This window comes from Capra hircus, chromosome 7 (assembly GCF_001704415.2).
Source record: "Capra hircus breed San Clemente chromosome 7, ASM170441v1, whole genome shotgun sequence".
NCBI classification, from domain to species: Eukaryota; Metazoa; Chordata; class Mammalia; order Artiodactyla; family Bovidae; genus Capra; species Capra hircus.
The window spans coordinates 92,704,617-92,729,016 of record NC_030814.1 but is presented as its reverse complement, the minus strand read 5'-3'; the positions used below and the strand labels follow the sequence as shown (position 1 = coordinate 92,729,016).

Below are 24,400 nucleotides of genomic sequence, written 5' to 3'. Positions count from 1 at the left end.
GATCATTCGGTTTCTTCCCCATCTCCTTAATATCCTTAACCTAATCTCATCTGCAACGTCTTTCTCCTCACATAAAATGCCTAGTCTCAGGGGTATGGATTTAGATGTCTCTGGGGAGGGCAGGTGGGCATCATGGCGTCTGTCTTTCCCTGACCAGGTACGCACAAAGAAGGACAATATCCCCGAGGGGCGACAGGCCACCAGGACCATGCAGGCCCTACCCTACAACACGCAGGGGAACTCCAATAACTACCTGCACCTCTCTGTGCCCCGAGTGGAGCTCAAGCCTGGGGAGACTCTCAACGTCAACTTCCACCTGCGCACAGACCCCAGCCAGCAAGCCAAGATCCACTACTACACCTACATGGTCCGTGGCTTTCTAGAACTCTCAGCATCCCTGGGAGCACTCATCCATCCCAGATTCCACCCTCCCCCAACCCCGACTCCCACCCATTCTCCTGCTCACCTTCCTGATCCTTATACTGAACTGTCCCCCCAGATCATGAACAAGGGGAAGCTGTTGAAGGTGGGACGCCAGGACCGAGAGCCCGGCCAGGACCTGGTGGTGTTGCCCTTGACCATCACATCAGACTTCATCCCTTCCTTCCGCCTGGTGGCCTATTACACGCTGATCAATGCCAACGGCCAGAGGGAGGTGGTGGCCGACTCCGTGTGGGTGGATGTCAAGGACTCGTGTATGGGCACGGTAAGCTCCCTGGCACCTCTCTGTGCCCATCTGGGGACCCTCCGCCTGGCTGTCCCTCTCCCCGTCTTGTGCCTCTGGCTCTGTCTCTCTCCAGCCTTTCGAGTCCGTGCCTCTCCCCCATTTCAGAGTTTCTGCCCCTCCTCCTTTCCCATCTCATTCTTCCGTCTCTTTCAGCCTCAGTTTCTTCACCTCTTTTTTCCTTCATGTGGACCATTTTTTAAAGTCTTTATTGAATTTGTTGCAATATTACTTCCATTTTATGCTTTTGGTTTTGGGCTGGGACGCAGGTGGGATCTTAGCACCCCAACCAGGGATCGAACCTGTACTCCCTGAATTGGAAGGCAAAGTCCTAACCACTGGACCACCAGGGAAGTTCCCTTAGCTTCTTTTTCTCCCAGTTTTATTGAAATGTAATTTACACACAGTACTAAGTTTAAGGTGTAGAGCATAATGATTTAACCTAGGTACATCATAAGTGATCACCACAATAAGTTGAGTGAATACCGATCATCTCGTAGAGATATGAGATTAAAAAATAGAAAAAAAAATCTTTCCCCTTGTGGTGAGAATTCAGGGTTTCCTCTAACGACCTTCCTATATAATGGCACAGCAGGGTTAAGTACATGTATTTATTATGTTGTACATTACACCCCTGGTACTTATAGCTGAAAGTTTGTTTTTAACCACCTTCACTCAGTTCCCCCTCCCTTTACCACACATCTGATCTCTTTTTCTATGAGTATGTTGTTTGAAGTAGAATTGACCTATGGTCATGGTTACTCGCTAAGTCATGTCCGACTCTTTGAAATCCCATGGACTGTAGTCTGCCGGGCTCCTCTGTACATGGGATTTCCCAGGCAAGAATACTGGAGTGGGTTGTCATTTCCTTCTCCAGGGGATCTTCCCAACCCAGGGATCAAACCTGGGTCTCCTGCATTGCAGGTGGATTCTTTACCGACTGAGCTACAGGGAAGTGCCTAATTGACCTATGCCACTATGCTAGTTCCTGGCGTACGACATTTCTACAATCCGAATATCAGTATGTGATTCGATATTTCTGTGTTTCAAAATGCTCACCATGATGAGTCCTGTTAGTAACCACGTGTCACCATACAAAGATCCTATGTGGTTACTGACTCTCTTCTTCACACTGTGTATTTGATCCCTATGATTCATTTATTTCGTAAGTGGAGGCTTGCACTCAGGGTCTGCCTTGCTCCTGGTTTTCTCTCTTTTCTGCCTGATGCCAGTTTGGCTTGCTTCTTCCCCTCCCCTTTCAGTCCAGCTCAAGACCTCCTCTGTCTTGGGCTTCTTGGGGTCTTACAGGGCTGACTTCCCCCTCCAACCTGCTCCCCCTCCCATAGCTGGTGGTGAAAAATGATGGGAAGGAAGAGAAAAAGCATCGACCCGGGAAACAGATAACCCTGAAGATCGAGGCTAACCACGGGTCCCGAGTGTGGTTGGTGGCCGTGGACAAGGGCGTGTTTGTGCTGAATAAGAAGAACAAATTGACCCAGAGTAAGGTATGCCCCAGAGTCGCTGAGGTTGGTTCAGAGATGGCATTGGGTTGAGGTGGGAATGCTGCTTGTTGTCGTTCAGTCACTCAGTCCTGTCCAACTCTTTTTCAACCCCATGGACTGTAGCCCACCAGGCTTCTCTGTGCATGGCATTTCCCAGGCAAGAATACTGGAGTGGGTTGCCATTTCCTTCTCCAGGGGACCTTCCCCACCCAGGGATGGGACCTGTGTCTCCTGCATTGGCAGGCAGATCCTTTACCACTGAGCCACCTGGGAATGGTGATGGAGCGGAGCAGATGGGCTGAGCATAGAGGTCTGAATGGATGTAGACATGGGGATGGGTTGAAGTCAAGTTGAGGAAGAGAATGTGGGTGGACAAAGGTCCACGTTGAAGATGGTGCTGGGAATGGATGCAGTCCAGAGTCCAACTCTGGATCGTCCATCATGGCCTGCCAGCTTGTGGAGCAGGATAGGATGGGTGGGGTGGGGCTGGATGGACAAGTTGGCCAGAGGGTGGTGGCACTTCTGACCTTCTGCCTCCACTCCACCCCGCAGATCTGGGACGTGGTGGAGAAAGCGGACATTGGCTGCACCCCAGGCAGTGGAAGAGACTATGCCGGCGTCTTCACGGATGCAGGACTCACCTTCAAGACAAGCCAGGGCCTGGAGACCCAGCAGAGGTCAGGTGAGGAGGCAGGGAGAGGCAGGGCAGGTGAGAGCGGGGCCTCCATCCCCCAGATATTGAGAGCAGGCTAAGGGCGGGGCTCTGGGGTGCAGGTTGGGGTGTTGAAGTCCCACCTCCACCACCATCTCTCAAATCACTTCTTTCTGAGCCTCAGTATGGGCTGCAATAACACTCCAACATCACGGCGGGGGTGAGGGTGGGGTGGGGGTAGGGGGAGGCGGCAGTAGGGAGGAAACCAAGGACACATCAATCAGTCAGTCAGTTCAGTTGCTCACTCATGTCTGACTCTTTGTAACCCCATGAATTGCAGCACGCCAGGCCTCCCTGTCCACCACCAACTCCTGGAGTTTACCTAAACCCATGTCCATCGAGTTGGTGATGCCATCCAGCCATCTCATTGCCTGTCATCCCCTTCTCCTCCTGCCCCCAATCCCTCCAAGCATCAGGGTCTTTTCCAGTGAGTCAACACTTCACATGAGGTGGCCAAAGTATTGGAGTTTCAGCCTCAGCATCAGTCCTTCCAATGAATACCCAGGACTGATCTCCTTTAGGATGGACTGGTTGGATCTCCTTGCAGTCCAAGGGACTCTCAAGAGTCTTCTCCAACACCACAGTTCAAAAGCATCAATTCTTCGGCACTCAGCTTTCTTCACAGTCCAACTCTCGCATCCATACATGACCACTGGAAAAACCATAGCCTTGACTAGACAGACCTTTGTTGGCAAAGTAATGGCTATGCTTTTGAATATGGTATCTCGGTTGGTCATAACTTTTCTTCCAAGGAGTAAGCGTCTTTTAATTTCATGGCTACAATCACCATCTGCAGTGATTGTGGAGCCCAAAAAGATAAAGTCTGATACTGTTTCCACATCTATTTGCCATGAAGTGATGGGACCAGATTCCATGATCTTAGTTTTCTGAATGTTGAGCTTTAAGCCAACTTTTTCACTCTCCTCTTTCACTTTCATCAGGAGGCTTTTTAGTTCCTCTTCACTTTCTGCCATAAGGGTGGTGTCATTTGCATATCTGAGGTTATTGATATTTTTCCTGGCAATCTTGATTCCAGCTTGTGCTTCCTCCAGCCCAGCGTTTCTCATGATGTACTCTGCATAGAAGTTAAATAAGCAGGGTGACAGTATATAGCCTTGACGTACTCCTTTTCCTCTTTGGAACCAATGTGTTGTTCCATGTCCAGTTCTAACTGTTGCTTCCTGACCTGCATACAGGTTTCTCAAGGGGCAGGTCAGGTGGTCTGGTATTCCCATCTCTCTCAGAATTTTCCACAGTTTATTGTTACCCACACAGTCAAAGGCTTTGGCATAGTCAATAAAGCAGAAACCTAGTAGGTGCCTAACCCATCTGGTTCCCCTTCCACCTGCCTTTAGATCCGCAGTGCCCGAAACCAGCCGCCCGCCGACGCCGCTCGGTGCAGCTCATGGAGAAGAGGATGGATAAAGGTGTGCGCCCTCCGCTGCTTCCCACCCCTCCTGGATCCCAGCTAGAGAGGGAAGGGGAGGGTCTGACCGTGGGGAAGTTCTCCCTGGGCTGTGTCCTGAGTGCCTGCTGCTTCGAGGCCGCAGCTGAGGCCGCGCGGGACGTGGGGGGGAATCTGTGTTCCCACAGTGGGTCAGTACAGCGGCGATCTGCGCAAGTGCTGCGAAGACGGCATGCGGGACAACCCCATGAAGTTCCCGTGCCAGCGCCGGGCCCAGTTCATCCTGCAGGGCGACGCGTGCGTCAAGGCCTTCCTGGACTGCTGCGAGTACATCGCTCGGCTGCGGCAGCAGCACAGCCGCGAGGGCGCCCTGGAGCTGGCCCGGAGTGAGTCCCGGGGAGGCCGGGCCTGTCCGAGGTGGGAGGAGGAGCCAATCCGTTCAAGGGCGAGAGGGGTAGAGCCAGTCCCTTCAAGGAGCGGGGAGTCCAGTCCTAGGGGGAGCAGGTGCCTGTCTGAAGGAAGAAGAGGTCCCTATCCAGCGAGCCCCAGGTGGGGAGGAGGCCTGTCCGCAGAGGGAGGAAGGCGTGCCTGTCTGAGGGAGGAGGAGATCTCCAGTGGGGGAAGGAGATCCCTGTCTGAGACGGAAGGACGTCCTGTCTGAGGGGGATGTCCTGTCTGAGGGGGATACGGGTCTGTCCTGGGTGGAAGAAAGGGCCTGTCTGAGGGAAGAGGGACCTAGTCTAGCAGAGAAGACTCCTCTCCTGAGGGCAAGGAAATTTCCTGCCTGGGTGGATTAGCCTGGCCCTGGCCCCAGACACTCTGAAGTTTGACTTTGCCAGTGCCCAGGACACCCCTCCCTCCCATGCTCTGAGGGAACGTTCTAGAAGATAGAGCTGGTCACACTAGTTGCCAGTAGGAAGACATGAGATGGGTTATAAGCTTGCCTTTACCAAAGAAAACTAATTCATGTTGCCTTCTTAAGAGACCTGCTCAACCTTTGCCCAGTCAATGTTCAATCATTCATTCATTCATTCGGTTCTAGATAGGACATGTACGCACTCAAAATTCTACATCTCAGGCCACATTAATCTTAAGCAAACCCAGGGCTTCTCCTAGAAGCCCCCTTTAAGCAAAATCAGAGTGATCTCACCACAAAGTGGCCTTTACAGAACTGACAAGAGTCTCCACTGCCATCTGTTGAGAGACAGAGGAGCCCGGTGTGGCCTGATCCCACCATTATTCAATTTTTTAAATTTTTGGTTATGCCATGTGGCATGCAGAATCTTAGTTCCCTGATCAGGGATTGAACCTGTGCCCCCTGCAGTGGAACTTCAGGACCTTCACCACTGGACCACCAGGGAAGTCCCTCTCCTTTTCTTTTCATTTTTTTAAAAACATCTTTTAATATGTCTTAATTAGAGGACTTCTGTGCCAGAATGGGCTTTGCTGAAACTGAATTATCTGCAGACACCTCTCAAAAGCAGCCATTGCCAAAGTCAAATATTTCTGAATTCTTTTAGCCGGAAAACTAGCAACCCCTTCAACCCTCTACCCCACCAAAATCATAATGATTCCCAACATACATGAGCACAGAACTCGACCTTCAGTCTCTTTGCAAATTACAATGACTAGGCATGCTACTCTCTGCTCCAGTGACCCAAGACTTTTCTTTCGCAAAGAAGAAATTTAGACAATGTGTGCATGATTTACACACACATGGATGACTTCCCCCACCCCCCACCCCTAGCATTGTGTCATTTCTTTAGCCAACTGGGGACGATACAGAGGGTTGATTAAGAGTTAGTATCCCAAAGACACTTTGATAGATTATTCTAGAGTATTGGGCTTCCCTTGTGGCTCAGCTGATCTGCCTCCAATGCAGGAGAAATGGGTTCCATCCCAAGGTTGGGAAGATCCCTTGGAGAAGGGAAGGGCTACCCACTCCAGTATTCTGGCCTGGAGAATTCCATGGACTGTGTAGTCCATGGGGTCGCAAATAGTCGGACACTACTGAGTGACTTTCACTTTCTTCACTTTTATGGGTGGATTTAAGTATCTATGGAATCTCACCTACTCTGTGGTTAGGCAGAAAAGTGAGAGTGTTAATCACTGAGTGACTCTTTGTGACTCCATGTCTGTAGCCCACCAGGCTCCTCTGTCTATGGGATTTCCCAGGCAAGAATACTGGAGTGGGGAGCCATTTCCTCCTGCAGGGGATCTTCCCGACCCAGGGACTGAACCTGAAACTCCTGCATTGGCAGGCAGATTCCTTACAATCTGAACCTCCAGGGAAGGCCCAAAATCAAATTAAAATCTGTTCATCGTTCTTTGAAGAAAGCCCAGCCAGAATTTAACTCTATTCTAGCCCAGCTTTGTGTACTTGCTGATGGGGTCAAGATGACTTTTAAAAGCCACTGTCTCTTTGGCAGTCTCCATCAAGTCCAGGGAATCTCTCAGCTAGCCCCATTGTTTTCAGGATAGATTTAACCATCACATGGTTAACATAACACAGCAAGCTTGGACCAATGATGCTTTTAGAGGCTCATTCATGCCAATGTTTTCATTCCTTTGAAAATCAAAGAAGTGGAAAAAACAAATCAACTCAATGCAGTGTGGCTTATTTTCACCTTTATACCAACATGGCTGTAAAATATGACTTTTAATATTTTTTTATGGAGAAAGGAGCCTCTAGGGGCAAATGTGCCTAGGACCCCTGGAAGTGATCATGTGACCTTGGGCGTGTCCATGCTAGGAATCCCTTTAGGGGATTATAAAGATAAATATCTAAAAGGGACAGTGGAGGGAGCAGGAGGGGGGGATTCAGTCTGTTTTAATCCCCCACCCCCACCCACAGGTGACCTGGATGATGAAATAATCCCAGAAGAGGACATCATTTCCCGAAGCCAATTCCCCGAGAGCTGGTTGTGGATCATTATTGACGACTTTAAACAACCAGACAAAAATGGGTGAGGCTGGGATGGCCCCCCTTCAACCCCTCCCCAGGCCAGCTTCTATGATCACCCTAGATTGGACACTGCATTTGCATGCACCTCAGACCCCCTTCTTGCGTGGAATCGTGGAAGCACACAACCCAGCCTAGAAAAATCGAGTTGGGGCTACCTAAATGTACCCACCTCCAGCCCCCTTCCAACCCTGTCCCTTGTGGCCCCTCCCTACCTGGTCTCCCCCTGCACCCTGCTAGATGTCTTCTCCTAATCCTCAACACCCCGCCCCCCCAATTTCTCCCTGGACCAGAATCTCCACGAAGCTCACGAAAGTGTTTTTGAAAGACTCCATCACCACTTGGGAGATTCTGGCCGTGAGCTTGTCGGACAAGAAAGGTGAGAGAGGATGGTGGTCCAGTCCTCGGAGGCCAGGACCCCAGATCCCCTGAGCATTTTCTCATTCCATCCTGACAGATCTTTTGTTTCTGTTGGCTGACACTTTGCCCTGTTACTAGAGAGGGAGTAGAGTGCAGAATGTGAGTGACATCATGACTTGGTAAATAGACTTTATTTTTAGTGCAGTTTTAGTTCAGAGCAAAATTGAGAGGCTGGTGCAGAGACTTCCTATGTACCATTTTCCCGCCACATACACAGCCTCTCTCACCATCAACATTGTAACAATTGATGGACACATCATTATCTTTGCTAGTTCTTAGCTGACATTACAAGAAGGCAATGGCAACCCACTCCAGTACTTTTGCCTGGAGAATCCCATGGACAGAGGAGCCTGGTAGGCTATAGGCCTGGGGTCGTACAGATTTGGACACGACTGATGCGACTTAGCAGCAGCAGCAGCTGACATTAGGGCTCACTCTCGGTGTCTTAATGTTTCTGTGGGTTTGGACAAATGTATAAAAACACACAGGCTTCCCAGGTGGCGCAGTAGTAAAGAATCTGCCTGCCAAAGCAGGAGATGCAAGAAAGGCAGGTTCAATCCTTGGATCAGGAAGATCCTCTGGAGTAAGAAATGGAAACTCGCACCTGTATTCTTGCCTGGAAAATTTAATGGATGGGCTACAGTCCACGGGGTCGTAAAGATTTGGACACAACTGAGCGATTGAGCACACACTTGCATAAAGACTTATATTCACCATATCATATAGAATTATTTGCTATGTGATATATTATTCTATAATATCATATAGAATAATTTGCAACAAGAACTTGTTAGGGGTGATGTTGCCATGATAGTGAGTAAAGCAATTAAAAGAGGAAGCGGGATGAAGTGAGTGATTAAAACATCAGTGGGTAGGCTGTGAAACACAACAAAAAGGGGTATGCATACCCTCCCCCTGCCACTGCCACCAAGGGCTGCATGTGAGACCCTGACAAACCCTAGTCAAGTATGAATGGTTTAGAGCTGGTCTGGGAGTGGGGCAAGGAAAATGAGGCACTGACTTTGAATGCAAAATTAAGTGGGTGCCAAAAAACTCAGTCATCAAGATAAATTGTATTTTCATGCAATAGTTTTCTTAAATCAAAATGAATGCCAAAAAAAAAAAAATCCAGGAAGTACAAAATACCTAGATTTTAAATAAAGACCAGCACCGTGTTGAGCCCTGTTGGAGCTTGAGGCCAAAGGAAACACGTGGTTCATATACATATTTTCTGTCCATTTTAAAGGTTATTTTTTTCCCCAGAGCATTAAAGTAGTTGAAAAACTATTAAAAACACTAAAAAAAAAAAGATGTATTAAAACTCACAGCATTAAGTGTATTTCATTTATACCACACCCAGTTACTCTAGTATAAGTTTATTTAGTTATAATTTATCATAAATTATACTTTGGTGTCATTTTACTTTCCTGGTTTCAAGACTTTTAAAATCTGCTTCTTTGCTTGTCTTGCTTTTCATGGAAGGAATTGTGATTTTCTGACAATTTCTCTTGACCAAGTGATGACAGCAGATGAAATCATATACGCAAGGCACATAGTTTTCCTTCTGCCTGGGACTGCAAAGCCACTCAGCACAGTTCTAGTTTGGGGTCCCCATCCCTGTTTCAAATCAGGGCATCTTCATATTTGCCTGTTGTACATTTCTGTATACCAAGGTTCTGTCTGAGGTTTCCTTTACCTAAAAAATGTTCCTGCAGCTTGAAAAAAAAAATCTTAAAAACTATCGTTAGACCCTTGCCCCTTAAGCATGGTCCCTGGACTATTTGCAGTCTGCTAAAGGAGCTTTACCTCAGAGTTTGTTAGACATTCAGTATCTTTTATTTTTTTTTAACTTTTTAATTTTATATTGAAGTACAGCCGATGAACAGTGTTGTGACAGTTTCAGGTGGGCAGTGAAGAGACTCAGCCATACATATCCATGCATCCATTCTCCCCCAAACTCCCCTCCCATCCAGACTGCCACATAACATTGAACAGAGTTCCCTGGGCTAGACAGGGGGTCCTTATTTGTCATCCATTTAAAATACAGCAGTATGTATAACACATTTAGTCTTCCCTATGGCTCAGTCAGTAAAGAAGCTGCCTGCGATGCCGGAGACCTGGGTTTGATCCCTGGGTTGGGAATATCTCCTGGAGAAGGAAATGGCAACCCACTCCAATATTCTCGCCTGGAGAATTCCATGGATAGAGGAGGCTGGCGGGCTACAGTCCAGAGTGTTGCAAAGAGTCAGACACGACTGAAGCAACTTAGCATGCATGCAACCAATAGAACATGAAAATTTTAGACTTAAGAGCTCTTATGGGATAAAGAAGGAGTATCGTTAAAAGTGGGCACTTCCCAAGCCCAAGTCCCTGAGTCCAAATCCCACATCTTTCTCTGGGCAGCTGTGTGGCCTTAATCAAGTTACTCAGCCTCTTGATGCTCATCCATAAAATGGGCACAACTGAAAGAGTAACTATGCAAAGTGTCTGGATTTTATAATTGTTATAATACTACCAGACACATTGTACATGTTCAGTGAGTGTGAACTATTATTTTTATTATTGGAGTTGAGCATATTTTAGGGGTCAAAGAGTAAGTGCCTTTTGGAAATGTATAGATGCCTCCTTAAATGACACAAATCAGGTATCAGAAGTCAATTCTTTTTTAAAAGTATTTCTTTTTATTTGTTTATTTGACTGCACTGGCTTTTAGCTGTGTCATGTGAGATCTAGTTCCTTGACCAGGGCTCAAACCTAGGCCCCCTGCATTGGAAACCAGAGTCTCAGCCACTGGACCACCAGGGAAGTGCCTTTTTTAAAAAATTGAATTATGGTTGATTCACAGTGTTGTGTCAGTTTCTGGCTTAGTCATTTCTTTTTAAGAGATTTTCTTTTTGTCCACACCATGCAACTTGCAGGATCTTAGTTCCTTGACCAGGGATCAAACCTCCCCAACCCCCCGCCCCCACCATGGTGTTCCATCTATGTGTGTGTGCTTAGTAGCTCAGTCATGTCCAACTCTGAGACCCCGTGGACTGGAGCCCGCCAGGCTCCTCTGTCCACAGGATTTCCCAGGCAAGAATCCTGGAGTGGGTTGCCATTCCCTTCTCCAAGGGAATATTCCTGACCCAGAGAGCAAACCCAGGTCCCCTGTGATGCAGGCAGAGTCTTTCCTATCTGAGCCACCAGGAAAGCCCCCATATTGTCTATGGGCTTCTGCAAAGACCTTGGGATAGCTCCCGCGGTCAAGTGTAAGCACTGAGACATTGGTAGGGGCAAGAACTTGGACCCAGTCCATCCTGCCCAGTCCCCTGACCCCACTCCTGACACTCTGCGTTCTGTTTCCACTCCGGGCAGGGATCTGTGTGGCTGACCCCTATGAGATCACTGTGATGCAGGATTTCTTTATTGACCTGCGTCTCCCCTACTCGGTGGTGCGCAATGAGCAAGTGGAGATCCGAGCGATCCTCTACAACTACCGGGAGGCCGAAAATCTCAAGGTGCGTACCTGGTGCAACAGAAGCATGGATGGAGGGGGGACTTGAGGGAGCCAGTCCGTGGCATGTTCTCCTGACCCCATACTCTCTCTCCCTGGCAGGTGAGGGTGGAATTGCTCTACAATCCAGCCTTCTGTAGCCTGGCCACTGCCAAGAAACGCCATCAGCAGAATATAATGATCCCAGCCAGGTCCTCAGTGGCGGTACCTTACGTCATTGTGCCCCTGAAGGTCGGCCTCCATGAGGTGGAGGTCAAGGCTGCCGTCTACAATCACTTCATCAGTGATGGTGTCAAGAAGACCCTGAAGGTCGTGGTGAGTCCTTGGAGTACCTGCTGTCCCTTGTCCTTCAGGAGAGGCTCCAGTTCTCCCTGTGTTGTGAACCCAACTTGGAGACCCAGGCACACCATAGGAGATTCAGGAGTTCTGGAAGTTTGGAAGGAGGGCCAGGATTAGGGTGAGGCAAGTGAGGCATTATTCTTGGGCACAGAATTTTTAGCAGATACCCCAAAACTTAGAGATCAATAATATTTTTTTCATTAAAATATATTTTAATATCAAATCTGACATCTTGTAACATTTTAGCACAGGGGTTTTCTTCTGACTTTAAAGATCTTGGGGACAGTTCCTTGGTGGCTGGTGATTAGGACTCAGTATTTTCACTGCTGTGGCCCTGGATTTGACCCCTGGTTATGGAACTAACATATCATAAGCTAAGATATCATAGATATCATAAGTTAAATAAATAAAAGTTTAAAATCTTGAGAAAATATATTTCACAGAGCAAATATTGCAAAAGAATAATATACAATTGCAAGAACTAGGACACTTCTTTTGTACCTATGATTCTTACCCTTAAAATATGCATTGACACACAACAAAAAAGAAGATCCATGGGAAAAATAACTCAACCCAGAAAAAAAGAAATATGCATTAGCAGTCATATTTTTGTTGAACATTTTCAAAGACAAAATCTCATCAACCAAAATGAAAGGATTTAAGCATCTTTCATGAATACTTTAAAGCAAAACATAAGATCATAAACAAGATCAAAATTACTTTAATGCAATATTTTAAGAAATCAAAATCCATTCCAAAAACCCCTGCAATATACAGAATATCAAAATTTTAGAGACAAATTTGATGGTATCAAACTATGTCATATTGACGCCTAAAGCAAAAGAAAACTGAGTTGGGCCTGTGTATATTTTTTATTGGTTATTTTTTCCCAAAAAACATTACAGTAGTTGAAAAAAATATTGAAACATTCAAAACCAAATGTATCCCCACCGCTGTCACTCTCAAAAAAAAAAAAAAAAAACCAAATGTATCAAAACTGACAGTAAGATTTCACATTGAAATGTTTTATTTATACCCAAATCATAACTTATTATAATTTTTCTTTCCTGGCTTTAATGGAAGCAAACATATTTTTTCAACTACTTTAATGTTCTGGAATAAATCTAATCATTAAAACAATATATTTTAAAAATTACATGAAAGTGTGTCTAGATAGGTGCACACAGTTTTCCTCTTGCTGTGAGTTTCAATATGACTCAACACAGGCACTGGTGGGAAGAAACCAGTAGTGTGCTGGAGCCTGTGATACCCAGCTCCCTAGATCCAGTATGTCTACCACTTCCCAAGTCTGCACTCACTCATGGTGGTGGCTTGGAATCCATCATGGTGGAGAAATCTACACCAAGGAAATTGGCAGCACTGCTGATCAAGAGCTTTTCTTCCTAGAGAGCTGGATGCCACATACTGATGAATACAGCATAGGCAGGAACTCAGTCTGCAAAGGGAAAGATGGGAATCACTCCAGGCAAAAGGAGAATGGGTTCTGTGAAGGCAAAAGCACCCACTGTCCTCCAGGGAGGCTTATGTGCATACACACATGAGAGCTTGTGTTGGGCCTTTGACTCTAATTAAGATGCCCCTATTTTAATTGAGCACTTACTGTATGCTAGGCACTGTGTTAAATAGTTACGTACATTGTTTCATCTATTTTTTCTCTTTCCTGTAATATTTATTCTTGTTTACTGGCTCAAAATTTTTCTTTTACTTTTAAATTACTTGTTTTAAAATTTTTATTTTATTTAGCCCATTAAGAGGCATTGTTTTAAAAACAGACTCTGGAGCCAGACTATTACGTTCAAACGCAAATTCTGTTCTACTTGCTTTGTGACCTTGGGCAAGTTACTTTGCCTGTCTGTTCCTCAGTTCCCCCATCTTTAATGTTTATTTATTTGGCTTAGTTGTGGCCCAGGGATCTTCTTCTCTAGTTGTGGCATATGGGCTCAGTAGTTGCAGCACGGGGGCTTGGTTGTCCCATGGTATGTGGGATCTTAGCTCCTTTACCAGGGATCAAACTCATGTACCCTGCACTGCAAGGCAGATTATTAACCACTGGACCATGAGGAAGTCCCTGCCCCATCTGTAAAATGGAAGTGATAAAAGCGGTACCCACTCCAGTGGGTTGTTGTAAAGATTAAATGAACTAACCACAGGAGAGCAATCATCTAGGCACATAGAAAGATTTCTAAAGGTCTTGTTACTTCTTTGTTAATTTATAATTTTATTATGAACTTGCACAACAATAGGCATGAGGTAGATGTTTATATTACCTCCTTATAAGGAAGGAAGATGAGGCACAGAGAGGTTAAGTAACTGACCTCCAGTCACACAGCTAAGATCTCGGGTGGAGGCCCTCATGCCTTATGCTACAGTAATCCCCAGAATATGACTGACTGTCTGTCTTGTTCATGCAACTCCCCCTGCCCCTAACACCATCCAGCCAGAAGGAATAAGAGTCAACAAAACTGTGGCCATTCGCACACTGAATCCAGAATATCTGGGTCAAGGTGAGTCAGCCACGGGAGAGGGAGTGAGGCCTGGGTGGTGGTGATGAGGAGGGGGTGGGAGGGAGCTGGTGCCATCGGTGTCTCCCATTCACCTGGCAGATGGGGTGCAGCGAGAGGAAGTCCCAGCTGCAGATCTTAGTGATCGAGTCCCAGACACCGAGTCAGAGACCAAGATCCTCCTGCAAGGTGAGATGCCCTTGGACCCCAACCCCAGGAGACCCAGAACAGTGTTGGGAGGAGAGTCATGACCCAAGGGTCGGGAGCCCACTTCCATCTGCTCTCACCCCAGGGATATTTAACCACTGGTCTCCTGCCTCCTCTTCAGCTAGAACCCCTCCTCAAACCATTTCATAGAAGGCTCCAGGTGGTACTTAGTTCAGCAAACAGCTTTTGCTGATAAAGAGGTTTACATGAGCAATATAGTTCAAGAGCAGAAATTCCAGATCTAAATGTCTTCGATGGAGAACTGGGGCAAGACGGAGCTAGAAAGGCACCTTGCACCTTGAAAGCTGTGAAGTTTGGGAAGAGACCCTTGGTTTCCTCATCTGTGATAGGAGCGAATAATAGTATTGATATCTAAGGGTTGTTGAGAGGATTAAATGAAATACTCTATGGTATTCTCCTAGAACAGAGCCTGGGGAATAGCGTGAAGCCTGATAAAAGTATTCATGACTGTTATTACCGCTGGTGGAACCAGAGGAGCCAGCGCCCAGAGTTCCCCGGTGAAGCACAAGCCCACCCCCACCCCCCACAAATGCAAAACCCCCTCCAGCCATTCAGCCACGAAGCATCTCCATCATTCACATGCCCCAAGCTGTCCCTGACCCCTTTGGCCCTAGCTGGTCAGAGCGTGAAAAGTCTGGAAGCAGCCGTGGACTTGAGTGCCGTCCTCCTGCCCGGTTGCAGGGACTCCGGTGGCCGAAATGGCAGAGGACGCCATCGACGGAGAGCGGCTGAAGCACCTTATTCAAACCCCCTCGGGCTGTGGGGAGCAGAACATGATTGGTATGACGCCCACGGTCATCGCCGTGCACTACCTGGACAGCACTGAGCAGTGGGAGAAGTTCGGCGTGGAGAAGCGCCAGGAGGCCCTGGAGCTCATCAGAAAGGGTGCGCGTCCTACCCGCCCCTCTGAGCCTGCTCCACCCCTGAACCCCGCCCCTCTGAGCCTGCTCCACCCCTGAGCCAGCCCCTCTGAGCCCACTTCATCCCTGAGACACGCCCCTCTGTCCTTGCTCCGCCCCTGAGACCCGCCCCTCTGTCCTTGCTCCGCCCCTGAGACCCGCCACACTGAGCCGGCTTCATCTCTGAGCCCCCTCCACTCCTGAGACCCCGCCACTCTCGGGGTCCCGCCCCTCCTCTGAGATTGCCCCCTTGTCCCTCTCTGAACCCCTCTCTGAGCTCCGTCTCTCGCTGACGGCCCCTTGCCCCTGAGAACCCATTTTGAAAACCTCTTCTCTCTGAATCCCCTCTCCTCCAAGAATTCCTTCCCCCTCTGATCTTCCCACCTTCTGAGTCCCTCTTTAGCTCTTCGTCCTCCCGCACACCCGCCCCCTACCCAGAGCCCCTCTTTCCTCTCTAGACCGCCGTCCCGCCCTTCACAGAATCTTTATCTTCTCTCTAAGCCCCTTCCCTCCCTGGAGGGCCTACACCCACCAGCCACCCCCTCCACTCAGCCTCTGGTGACACGTCTCTCTTCCCTGCAGGGTACACCCAGCAGCTGGCTTTCAGACAAAAAAGCTCAGCCTACGCCGCCTTCCAAAATCGGCCCCCCAGCACCTGGTGAGTCTCCAGGATCAGCTTGCACATCCTCAGCCTTTCACATCCCTGAGCAGGCCCTAGATCTCAGCCTGGGGTGGTCTAGGTAGGTCTCCACCCAGAGTCAAGGTACCAGCCTGCTGAATAATCAGCATACCACGCTGGGTTACTAACCTGAAGGAACCAGGCCAGGTCCGGCCCCACTCTGCTCATTGGTTGGCTGGAATGCCAGTCTCCGGATCCCAGAGCCAATTGGCTCACGCTCTCGACCCACCCCCAGGCTGACTGCCTACGTGGTCAAGGTCTTTGCACTGTCCGCCAACCTCATCGCCATAGACTCCAGGGACCTCTGTGAGACCGTCAAATGGCTGATCCTGGAGAAGCAGAAGCCTGATGGAATCTTCCAGGAGGATGGGCCCGTGATACACCAAGAAATGATTGTAAGAGGCAGAGATTCGGGGCAGGCCAGGGGAGAGGGCACCAGAGCATCACAGGATGGACTGGAGAAAGCTCCACCATCCACCCACTGCCCAATTCACAGCGTGCGGGGACAGGGAAATAAGGGAGCTGAGACTGTCTCTCCTCCCTTGCAAAGATGAGAGACCTGCAGGATCCAGTGCAAAATGAAACCCCCTGGCTTCCTGTTGCTCTTAAACATAGAACTCCTTAGAGCTATGGTCCTGAGTGTGATCCCCAGGCCTGCAACATCAGCAAAATTACCTGCAAGCTTTAAGAAATGCAGAATGTCAGAAATTCTCAGGCTGGACTCCAGGTGCACTGAATCAGAAGCTTTAGGGGCAACATCTAGGAATCCGAGTTTTAACACGTCTCCACCCCCACCAGGTGTGCTTAAGTTGGAGAATGGATGCGTAAGCCTGACCTTTTAGGCTTCCAGCCTCGTGGCCTTACCCACTTCTCTCCTCACTCCATCTGTACTGCTAGGAACCTTGCTCTCCTTTGTACATGCTGTTCCTCCTGCCTGGCATGCTAAGCCCCATCCTCTTTGAGAGTTGACTTCTCTCTGCTCAGATTGTGGTTCCAGCTATCATCCCTCGGGGACACTTTTCCATGACGGAGTCACACTCCCATAGTCCATTCTCAAGGCCACATCGCTTCTGCACAGCACTCATCACTTTCTAATTATATATCTGTCGATGAGCTGGTTGGTTGCCATCTGTCTCCCCTAGCAGACCGCGAGGGCTGGGGCTAGAATCTGGTCTTCATCCAACATCTCATCCACAGCACCAGCAACATTTGCAGGATGAATGAATGAATACTAAAGAGCCTGGCCCTTCTGGAGAGGGCTGGGGAGAGACCAGCCCTGCCTTGATCCACTGAGCCTACAGGGGCCGTAGGTTGACATGTGAAGACACTGGTGACCCTGTCTTTGCTTCCACGCTTCTCCTCTAGGGTGGCTTCAAGGACGCCAGGGAGAAAGATGTGTCCCTTACAGCCTTTGTTCTCATCGCGCTGCACGAGGCTAAAGACATTTGCGAGGCACAGGTCAACGTAAGTGTCCCCACCCTCCCCTCCCCAACCAAGGACACAGCCACCTGAGGTGAGATGTTGCTTTCAGGGCATTTCCAGTGCTCCTAGTGCACTAACAGTCACCACAGTGGCCATAATAGTTTCCAACATTTATCTAGCAATTAACTAGATCCCAGGTGGCTCAGTGGTAAAGAATCTGCCTGCAATGCAGGAGACTGGATTTGACCCTGGGTCGGGAAGGTCCCCTAAAGAAGGAAATGGAAACCCACTCCAGTATTTTTACTTGGGAAAGTCCACGGACAGAGAAGCCTGGCAGGCTACAGTCCATGGAATCGCAAAAGAGTTGGACACGACTGAGCGACTAAACAACAAAACAAGAGTCTCATATGTTTAATTCCTATAATCCTTGTAACAGCCCAAGAGATAGGCTACTCTTACTGCCCCCAGTTTACAGAAGAGACAACTGAGGCACAGAGAAATCAAAGATTGAGTCTTTTCTGCCTGCTCTACCATTTTCAGAGAGTTGTACCCAAGCCCAACAAAAAGCCCCTTCAGCTTGCTTTCCACAAGACTCCTACATTCATATTCCTGTGTGTTAGTCACTCAGTCATGTCCAACTCTTTGCGACCCCATGAACTATAGCCTGCCGGGCTCCTCTGTCCATGGGTTTCTCCAGGCAAGAATACTGGAGTGGGTTGCCATTCCCTTCTCCAGGGGATCTTCCTGACCCAGGGATCAAAACTGGGTTTCCTGCATTGCAGACAGATTCCCTACCACCTGCGCCACCAGGAAAGCCCTTTATATCCTTATGGCTTCCCTAAAGAAAACTGAGGACACAGAACTAAAAATGGGAGGAACATCCTTCCCGGAGATCTTTAAGAGGATTCTTAAAGGGACCTATGTCCATGACCCCAAAGAATTGCCCAGTGGCTCAGTAGTAGAATCCACCTGAAGTGCACAGGAAACGCAAGAGATGTGGGTTCGATCCCTGGATTGGGAAGATCCTCTGCAGTAGGAAATAGCAATCCACTCCAGTATTCTTGTCTGGAAAATCTCATGGACAGAGGAGCCTGGCAAGGATAGTCCATAGCGTCGCCCATAGGGTCACAAAGAGTTGGTCATGACTCAGCATGCGTGATCCCAGAAGGGAAAGGATTAATAATGTTGGCTTTTTGCTGTCCCTTATTCCTTTAGTTTTGGTTCTGAAGCAGAGAAGCTTAGAAAGACAGGCTCCTGAGAGCCTGTAATCACTCCATCTGCTTTGCTCTGGGGTTTTGCAAGTGGGTTGTTTGACTTTTAGTTTCCCTAGTGGGGGACTTGAGGATCTCCCTTTCAGCCAGCTGCTGCTTCCTTCTCAGGACCCCAGAAAAGAGATGGATGGGAGGGAGCTGCTACCATTAATGCCGGTGACCTTTAAACCAGGTTTTCCTGGTTCCAATCTTGGAGATTTGAGAGAAATTATAGTAGAAAAGAGCTTCAGGACTGTGGGGTCAGATAAAATTCACCTCAAATCCTGACTCTCATGTACCCTTTGTCAGGCCTTATGTGTGCGTTTGTAAAATAGACATAATAGTTTTTGCATTTTTTTAGGACTCTCTGAGTTGTCTCAGAGGCCACATGTGTGTCCTAGCTGTCATATGTGTGACTAGATTGTGCAAAAATAAATGGGAAATTTATTTTAGGGATCTAAGAATTTACAGAGTTCAAAAATGAAAGTAGGAATCTGGTGGTCCAGCGGTTAAGACTCCTTGTTTCCACTACAGGGAGCATGGGTTCATCCCTGGTTGGGGAACTAAGATCCTGCTTGCTATGCGTTGCAGTCAAAAAATTAAAAAAAAAAAAAAAAAAGAAGAAAGTAGCTTCAAGGACTCTGCCAGAATTCTTTGTTCTTTATGTTCTCCCATGTCTTCCAATCCTTTCTTGCCCTATAATTCACCTTTGCCTGTCACCCAATCTGCCTGGCAGAACATGGCTGTCTTCCTTGAGGAAACAGTCAGACCAAGGCTAGAACTTTTGGATTCCCAGTGAAGGTCTCTGATTGGTTCATCCTGGGTCAGGTGATCACCCCTGAACCAATCAGCTGAGACCAGGAAGTAGGTCTCAGTGGGCAAATATGGCTGCTTCCATTGTGGCCATGTGAATGAAAGGGAGGAGGTGTTCTTACAACAGAGGAGGATACTTGTAGGAAGGCAGTCAAAAGGGTTGTTTCTACTACAACACAACATTTTCTACCATACAGCAACATTAAAATAAAGTATGGCATAGGCGGTGGAGCCAGACTGATGGTGTTTAAATCAATAGGATACTACCCAGCTTGGGAAAGCCAGTTGTTAAATTTCTAGGAATTTGCAATCTGGTTGCTGAACACAATCATTGTTAAAAATTAAATCATATAAACTCACACTGTAAAGATTAAACACTGAAAACAGGTGATAAACTTACAATGTATCACTTCCTAAATATTTTGCTACTTTTTATCATTATTCTCAGGGTTATTTATGTCTATTGTATCTCTATATTGGAAATATTATATCATATTGTTCCACTGTTCCTCTCTTGCCATATCTACAGTCAGCAATGCCACGCTGGTGGGTTGAAATCAGGGATGATAGTATTGACACCATGGAAATCAGCAAACACTTCAAATCATGTCTTCCCCTGGTCCCCATCTTTCTGTGTCACCATATTTAATCTGTGCAGTAGGATAATGATGAAATTAATGCCTGCCTCATGGGATTTTATGAGATTAAATGAGCAGCTATATGACTGGGACATTGTAAGAGCTAGCTGAAAATGATTGAATAAGAGGTGTTCCCTTGGTGTGCTGAATCTGGCTCATACTAGCTCACGAATGCCTGTTGGGAGTATGTCTTTCCCATTCTTGTTCAAGGACATCACAGTGTTACTTGAAATTGACCCTGGTGGAAGTTTTTATGCCATTGTAATGGGCAATTTATTGGGTTGGCAAAAGTTCAGGTTTTTCTATAACATCTTGCAGAAAAGCCTGAATGAACAACTAGCAACACACCCCTGGCCCGCCACCCAGTCCTGTGCCTCCACTAGAGAGCTGGTTCTTAAATATTCACCAGCACACCACTTGGTATTTAGACACACACACCACTCACACACCACCCCACACACACACACAGAGCCCATAGTAGGTACTCAGCAACAAAGCAACTGACAACGGAAAACCCTCAAACATAGATCCAAGGCAAACAGGTCCCAAGGACAAAAGCCACATGGTCCAAGAAAGTGATCTTCATCAGTTGTCTGTAACAGAAATGCTCCCCTGACCAGAGTACCCAATCCTCTTTGTCACAGAGCCTGGGCCGCAGCATCACTAAGGCAGGAAACTTCCTTGAAAACCACTACAGAGAGCTGCGAAGACCATATACTGTGGCCATTGCTGCCTATGCCCTGGCTTTGTTGGGCAAGCTGGAGGATGACCGCCTCACCAAATTTCTGAATACAGCCAAAGGTGAGGGGTAGCCTGGAGGAGTACGGAGGGACCCATGGCTGGGGACTGAGGGTAGCCCTCTCGAGCTGGGGTGCATGGCTTTAAGCTGCACTGGGATGGACCTCTCCAAGCTGAACTGCGATGAATGGCTCTGTGGTGTGATAATTTCTCCTTGTAAACCACACGAGAAAGCTCACTGCATAATTCATTCAACCATGTTGAATGCTGGGTGTTGAGCACTTGCTATGACCCAGCAGTGAGGTGTGATTAAGACCATGAGCATGGACATCAGACAGATCTAAATTGAAATCCAACTCTGCCACTTTCTCACTGTCTGACCTTGTACAAGTCGCTTAACCTCTCTGGACCTTAGTTTCCTCATCTTCAAATGATACCTAGGGCTTCCCTAGTGGCTCAGTGGTCAAGAATCTGCCTGCCAGGAGATTCTTGGGTTCAATCCTTGGGTCAGGAAGATCCCCTGGAGAAGGAAACGAGTCCCATGGATGGAGGAGCCTGGCAGGCTACAGTTCATGGAGTCATAAAAGAGTCAGATACCACTTAGTGACTCACAGCAACAACACTGTAACGTTATAATCATCTCAAGGGTAATTGGGATTCAGTAAAATAATACCATAGGGAATTTAGCACAGTGCCTAGCACATAGTGGGCAGCTAATCATTGATTCCAGTGATGACACTGTATCATGTTTGTACTCACTGATAATAAGGTATCTCAAGTATCATATAAATACCGAAGTGGTTTAACACGACAAAAGTATGTTGTTGGTGGACAGCTCTCCTCCATACAGTGATGCAGGGATCCAGGTCTCTATCTTTTCATGGCTCTGCCATTCTGGGGCCTCAGAATCCTGCTCTTTCAGGCTGAAAAGGAAATAGGAAAATTGGGCAAGGGACTAGACTGCTGTGCACATTCCATTGGCCAGAGCTTAGTCATGTGGCCATATACCTGCAAAGGCTTCTGGGAAATGTAGTCCAACTGTGCGCCCAGGGACAGGAGGTCATCCTCCTCTTGGTTCTCAGTGACAATCTCTGCCATCATAACTTTCTTAGGCACTTGGGACACCACCGTGAGTACAGCACAGCCCTTGCCATTATGGCCTCACACTCCAATTGAAGAAAGAAATGAGTTCATAGATTACTATAGAGTATCAGAGTGCTGGGATCAGAGAAGCACAGGATCCTTTGAGAGACAGGAGGAAGAGGGACCTCCACTCAGTCTTGGGGTGCCCACTAATTGTGCACGGTGGGTAAGAATTAACAAAGTAGATGGAGAATAGGTACTCTATGTAAAGGGAACAGAATATGCAAAGGCTCAGAGGTAAGAATGTGTGTTTCAAGTTTAGGAAATCTCCCACAGTGGGGCTGCAGTGCAGAGCTCATATGGAGGAGTGAAGGTGGATGAGGGAAGAGAATGAGGCAGGAGCCAGCAGATTGAGGTCCTAGAATGTGGGCCAGGACACCTGAACACCAAGTGGTTTAGGCTATGAGTCTTTTTTTCCTAAGTTTTCTCTGAGCTGTTCACAGGATGGACAGGGTTGTGAGCATTGGGGGTGGGGGGTTCTCCCTGCAGAAAAAAACCGCTGGGAGGAACCCAACAAGAAGCTCTACAATGTGGAGGCCACGTCTTACGCCCTCTTGGCTCTGCTGGCACGCAAAGACTTCGACACTGTGCCTCCTGTCGTGCGCTGGCTCAACGAGCAGAGATACTATGGAGGTGGTTATGGCTCCACGCAGGCAAGTAGTCCACACATACCTCGCCCCGGTAACTGCATCCCAACCTCCTCTGGCCTCATTAGTCTTCTGAAGAAAGTACCAAGACCAAGAGAGGCAGTGTTTCTCTTCCATCAGCCAGGATGATTGGAATGAAGTCAAGAATCTTTTTTTTTTTTATCGTTTCAAACCCATCTGTGGATTCTAGACTACATTCTGGATGCCCTGAGCTGTGTTTCAAGCCTCCTTTTCCCTCTTGGTGTCTAGATCATATTCTCAGGGCCCAGGTTCAGGTGTGAACCTCTCTTTCCTACTGTGGGTTCTAGACCATGTTCCCAGTGCCCCATCTTATTCTGTCTCACTGGTGGGTTCTCGATATAATGTTCATTTCACCAGGCCCCCAATGTTATTCTGTATCACTGATGGATTCTAAATTAGATTGTTAATGACCCTACCCCATTGTCCAAACCTCTCTGTCCTTCTGGTAGGTTCTAGATCATGTTCGCAGTTCCCTATCTTATTCGTCTCACTGGTGGGTTCTAGCTCATGTTCATTTCACCAGCCCCCAATGTTACTCTGTCTCATAAGTGGGTTCTAGACCAGATTCTTAATGACTCTACAGCATTATCCAAGGGGCTTCCCTGGTGGCTCAGTGATGAAAGTATCTGCCTGAAATGCAGGAGACCTGGGTTCGATCCTTGGGTTGGGAAGATCCCCTGGAAAAGGGAATGGCAACCCACTCCAGTATTCTTGCCTGGAGAATTCCATGGATAGAGGAGCCTGGTGGGCTACAGTCCATGGGATCACAAAGAGTTGGACACAACTGAGCAACTAACACCTCACACACCATTATCCAAGCCTCTGTCTCCCACTGATGGGTTCTAGACCACATTCTAAGTTCCATCAGGCTCCCAGTGTTACCACATCTTATTGTGAGTTCTAGACCAGGATTTTAGTTATTCCAGTCCCTGATGGGTTCTAGACCAGGGTTCAGTAACCTCAAACTCCAGGAAGCTCAGGCTCCAGTCTAACCGCTTTTCTTTCTGGTGGGTTCTCAATCACACTCTCAGTGTCACTTTGGGGTTCTAGATCAGATGGTCAGTGTTCCCAGATTCCAATTTCATTCTTTTATTTCATGAGTGGGTTCTAGACATATTCTCAGTGCCTCTACCAATGCTTGTCTTAGACTCTCTCCTCTGGATGTGTCTGGAGCACCTTCTCAGTGTGGCTGAACTTTCTGTCTTATGTTTGTACACTCTGGTGGATTCTAGCCATGTTCCCAGTGTCCTAAGCTCTTGTCTGACCTGTCTCACTCAGAGAGTTCTAGGACATGTCCTCAGTATCTGACCAGCCCCCAATCGTATTCTCACCCTCTCTGGTGGGTTCTAGGTCACTGTCTCATTGCCCCAGGTCTGATATGAGTCTCTTCATCCCTCAGTGGTTCTCACCACTTTCTCAGTCACCTAAATTCACCCCCTTTCTCTGTCATGGGTAACAGGCCACTTTCATGGTGTTCCAAGCCCTGGCCCAATACCAGAAGGATGTTCCTGATCACAAGGAGCTGAACCTGGATGTGTCCATCCACCTGCCCAGCCGCAATTCTTTGGTCAAGCATCGTATCCTCTGGGAATCTGCCAGCCTCTTGCGCTCAGAAGAGGTAAACTCACCTGGCCACACCCTCATCACTTTCATCCTCCATGCCAGCCAGACTTTCTAGGAGGCAGGAGGGAGGGTCGATGACCATCACAAATGGGAGAAGGCTTGGTTCCAAATATTCTCTCTTCTCTCTCCCCGCTCCTTGCAGACTAAGGAAAATGAGCCTTTCACAGTAAGAGCTGAAGGGAAAGGACAAGGCACCTTGTCGGTAAGGAATGGGAAC

The 24,400-nt window shown here is 47.8% G+C and overlaps 1 protein-coding gene across 1 annotated transcript in view; it reads left to right on the top strand.

Moving 5' to 3' along the window:
- C3 (complement C3) overlaps positions 1-24,400 on the top strand; it is a 36,252-nt gene that overhangs the window by 6,788 nt on the left and 5,064 nt on the right. Inside the window, 20 exon segments of the mRNA XM_018050944.1 lie at positions 158-367; positions 500-706; positions 2,071-2,229; positions 2,779-2,908; positions 4,294-4,365; positions 4,532-4,729; positions 7,198-7,309; positions 7,599-7,684; positions 11,083-11,225; positions 11,324-11,536; positions 14,019-14,085; positions 14,185-14,271; positions 14,992-15,195; positions 15,792-15,867; positions 16,124-16,283; positions 17,254-17,352; positions 20,656-20,812; positions 22,382-22,545; positions 24,020-24,178; positions 24,326-24,385. Coding sequence (XP_017906433.1) covers positions 158-367; positions 500-706; positions 2,071-2,229; positions 2,779-2,908; positions 4,294-4,365; positions 4,532-4,729; positions 7,198-7,309; positions 7,599-7,684; positions 11,083-11,225; positions 11,324-11,536; positions 14,019-14,085; positions 14,185-14,271; positions 14,992-15,195; positions 15,792-15,867; positions 16,124-16,283; positions 17,254-17,352; positions 20,656-20,812; positions 22,382-22,545; positions 24,020-24,178; positions 24,326-24,385 — 2,763 coding nt within the window.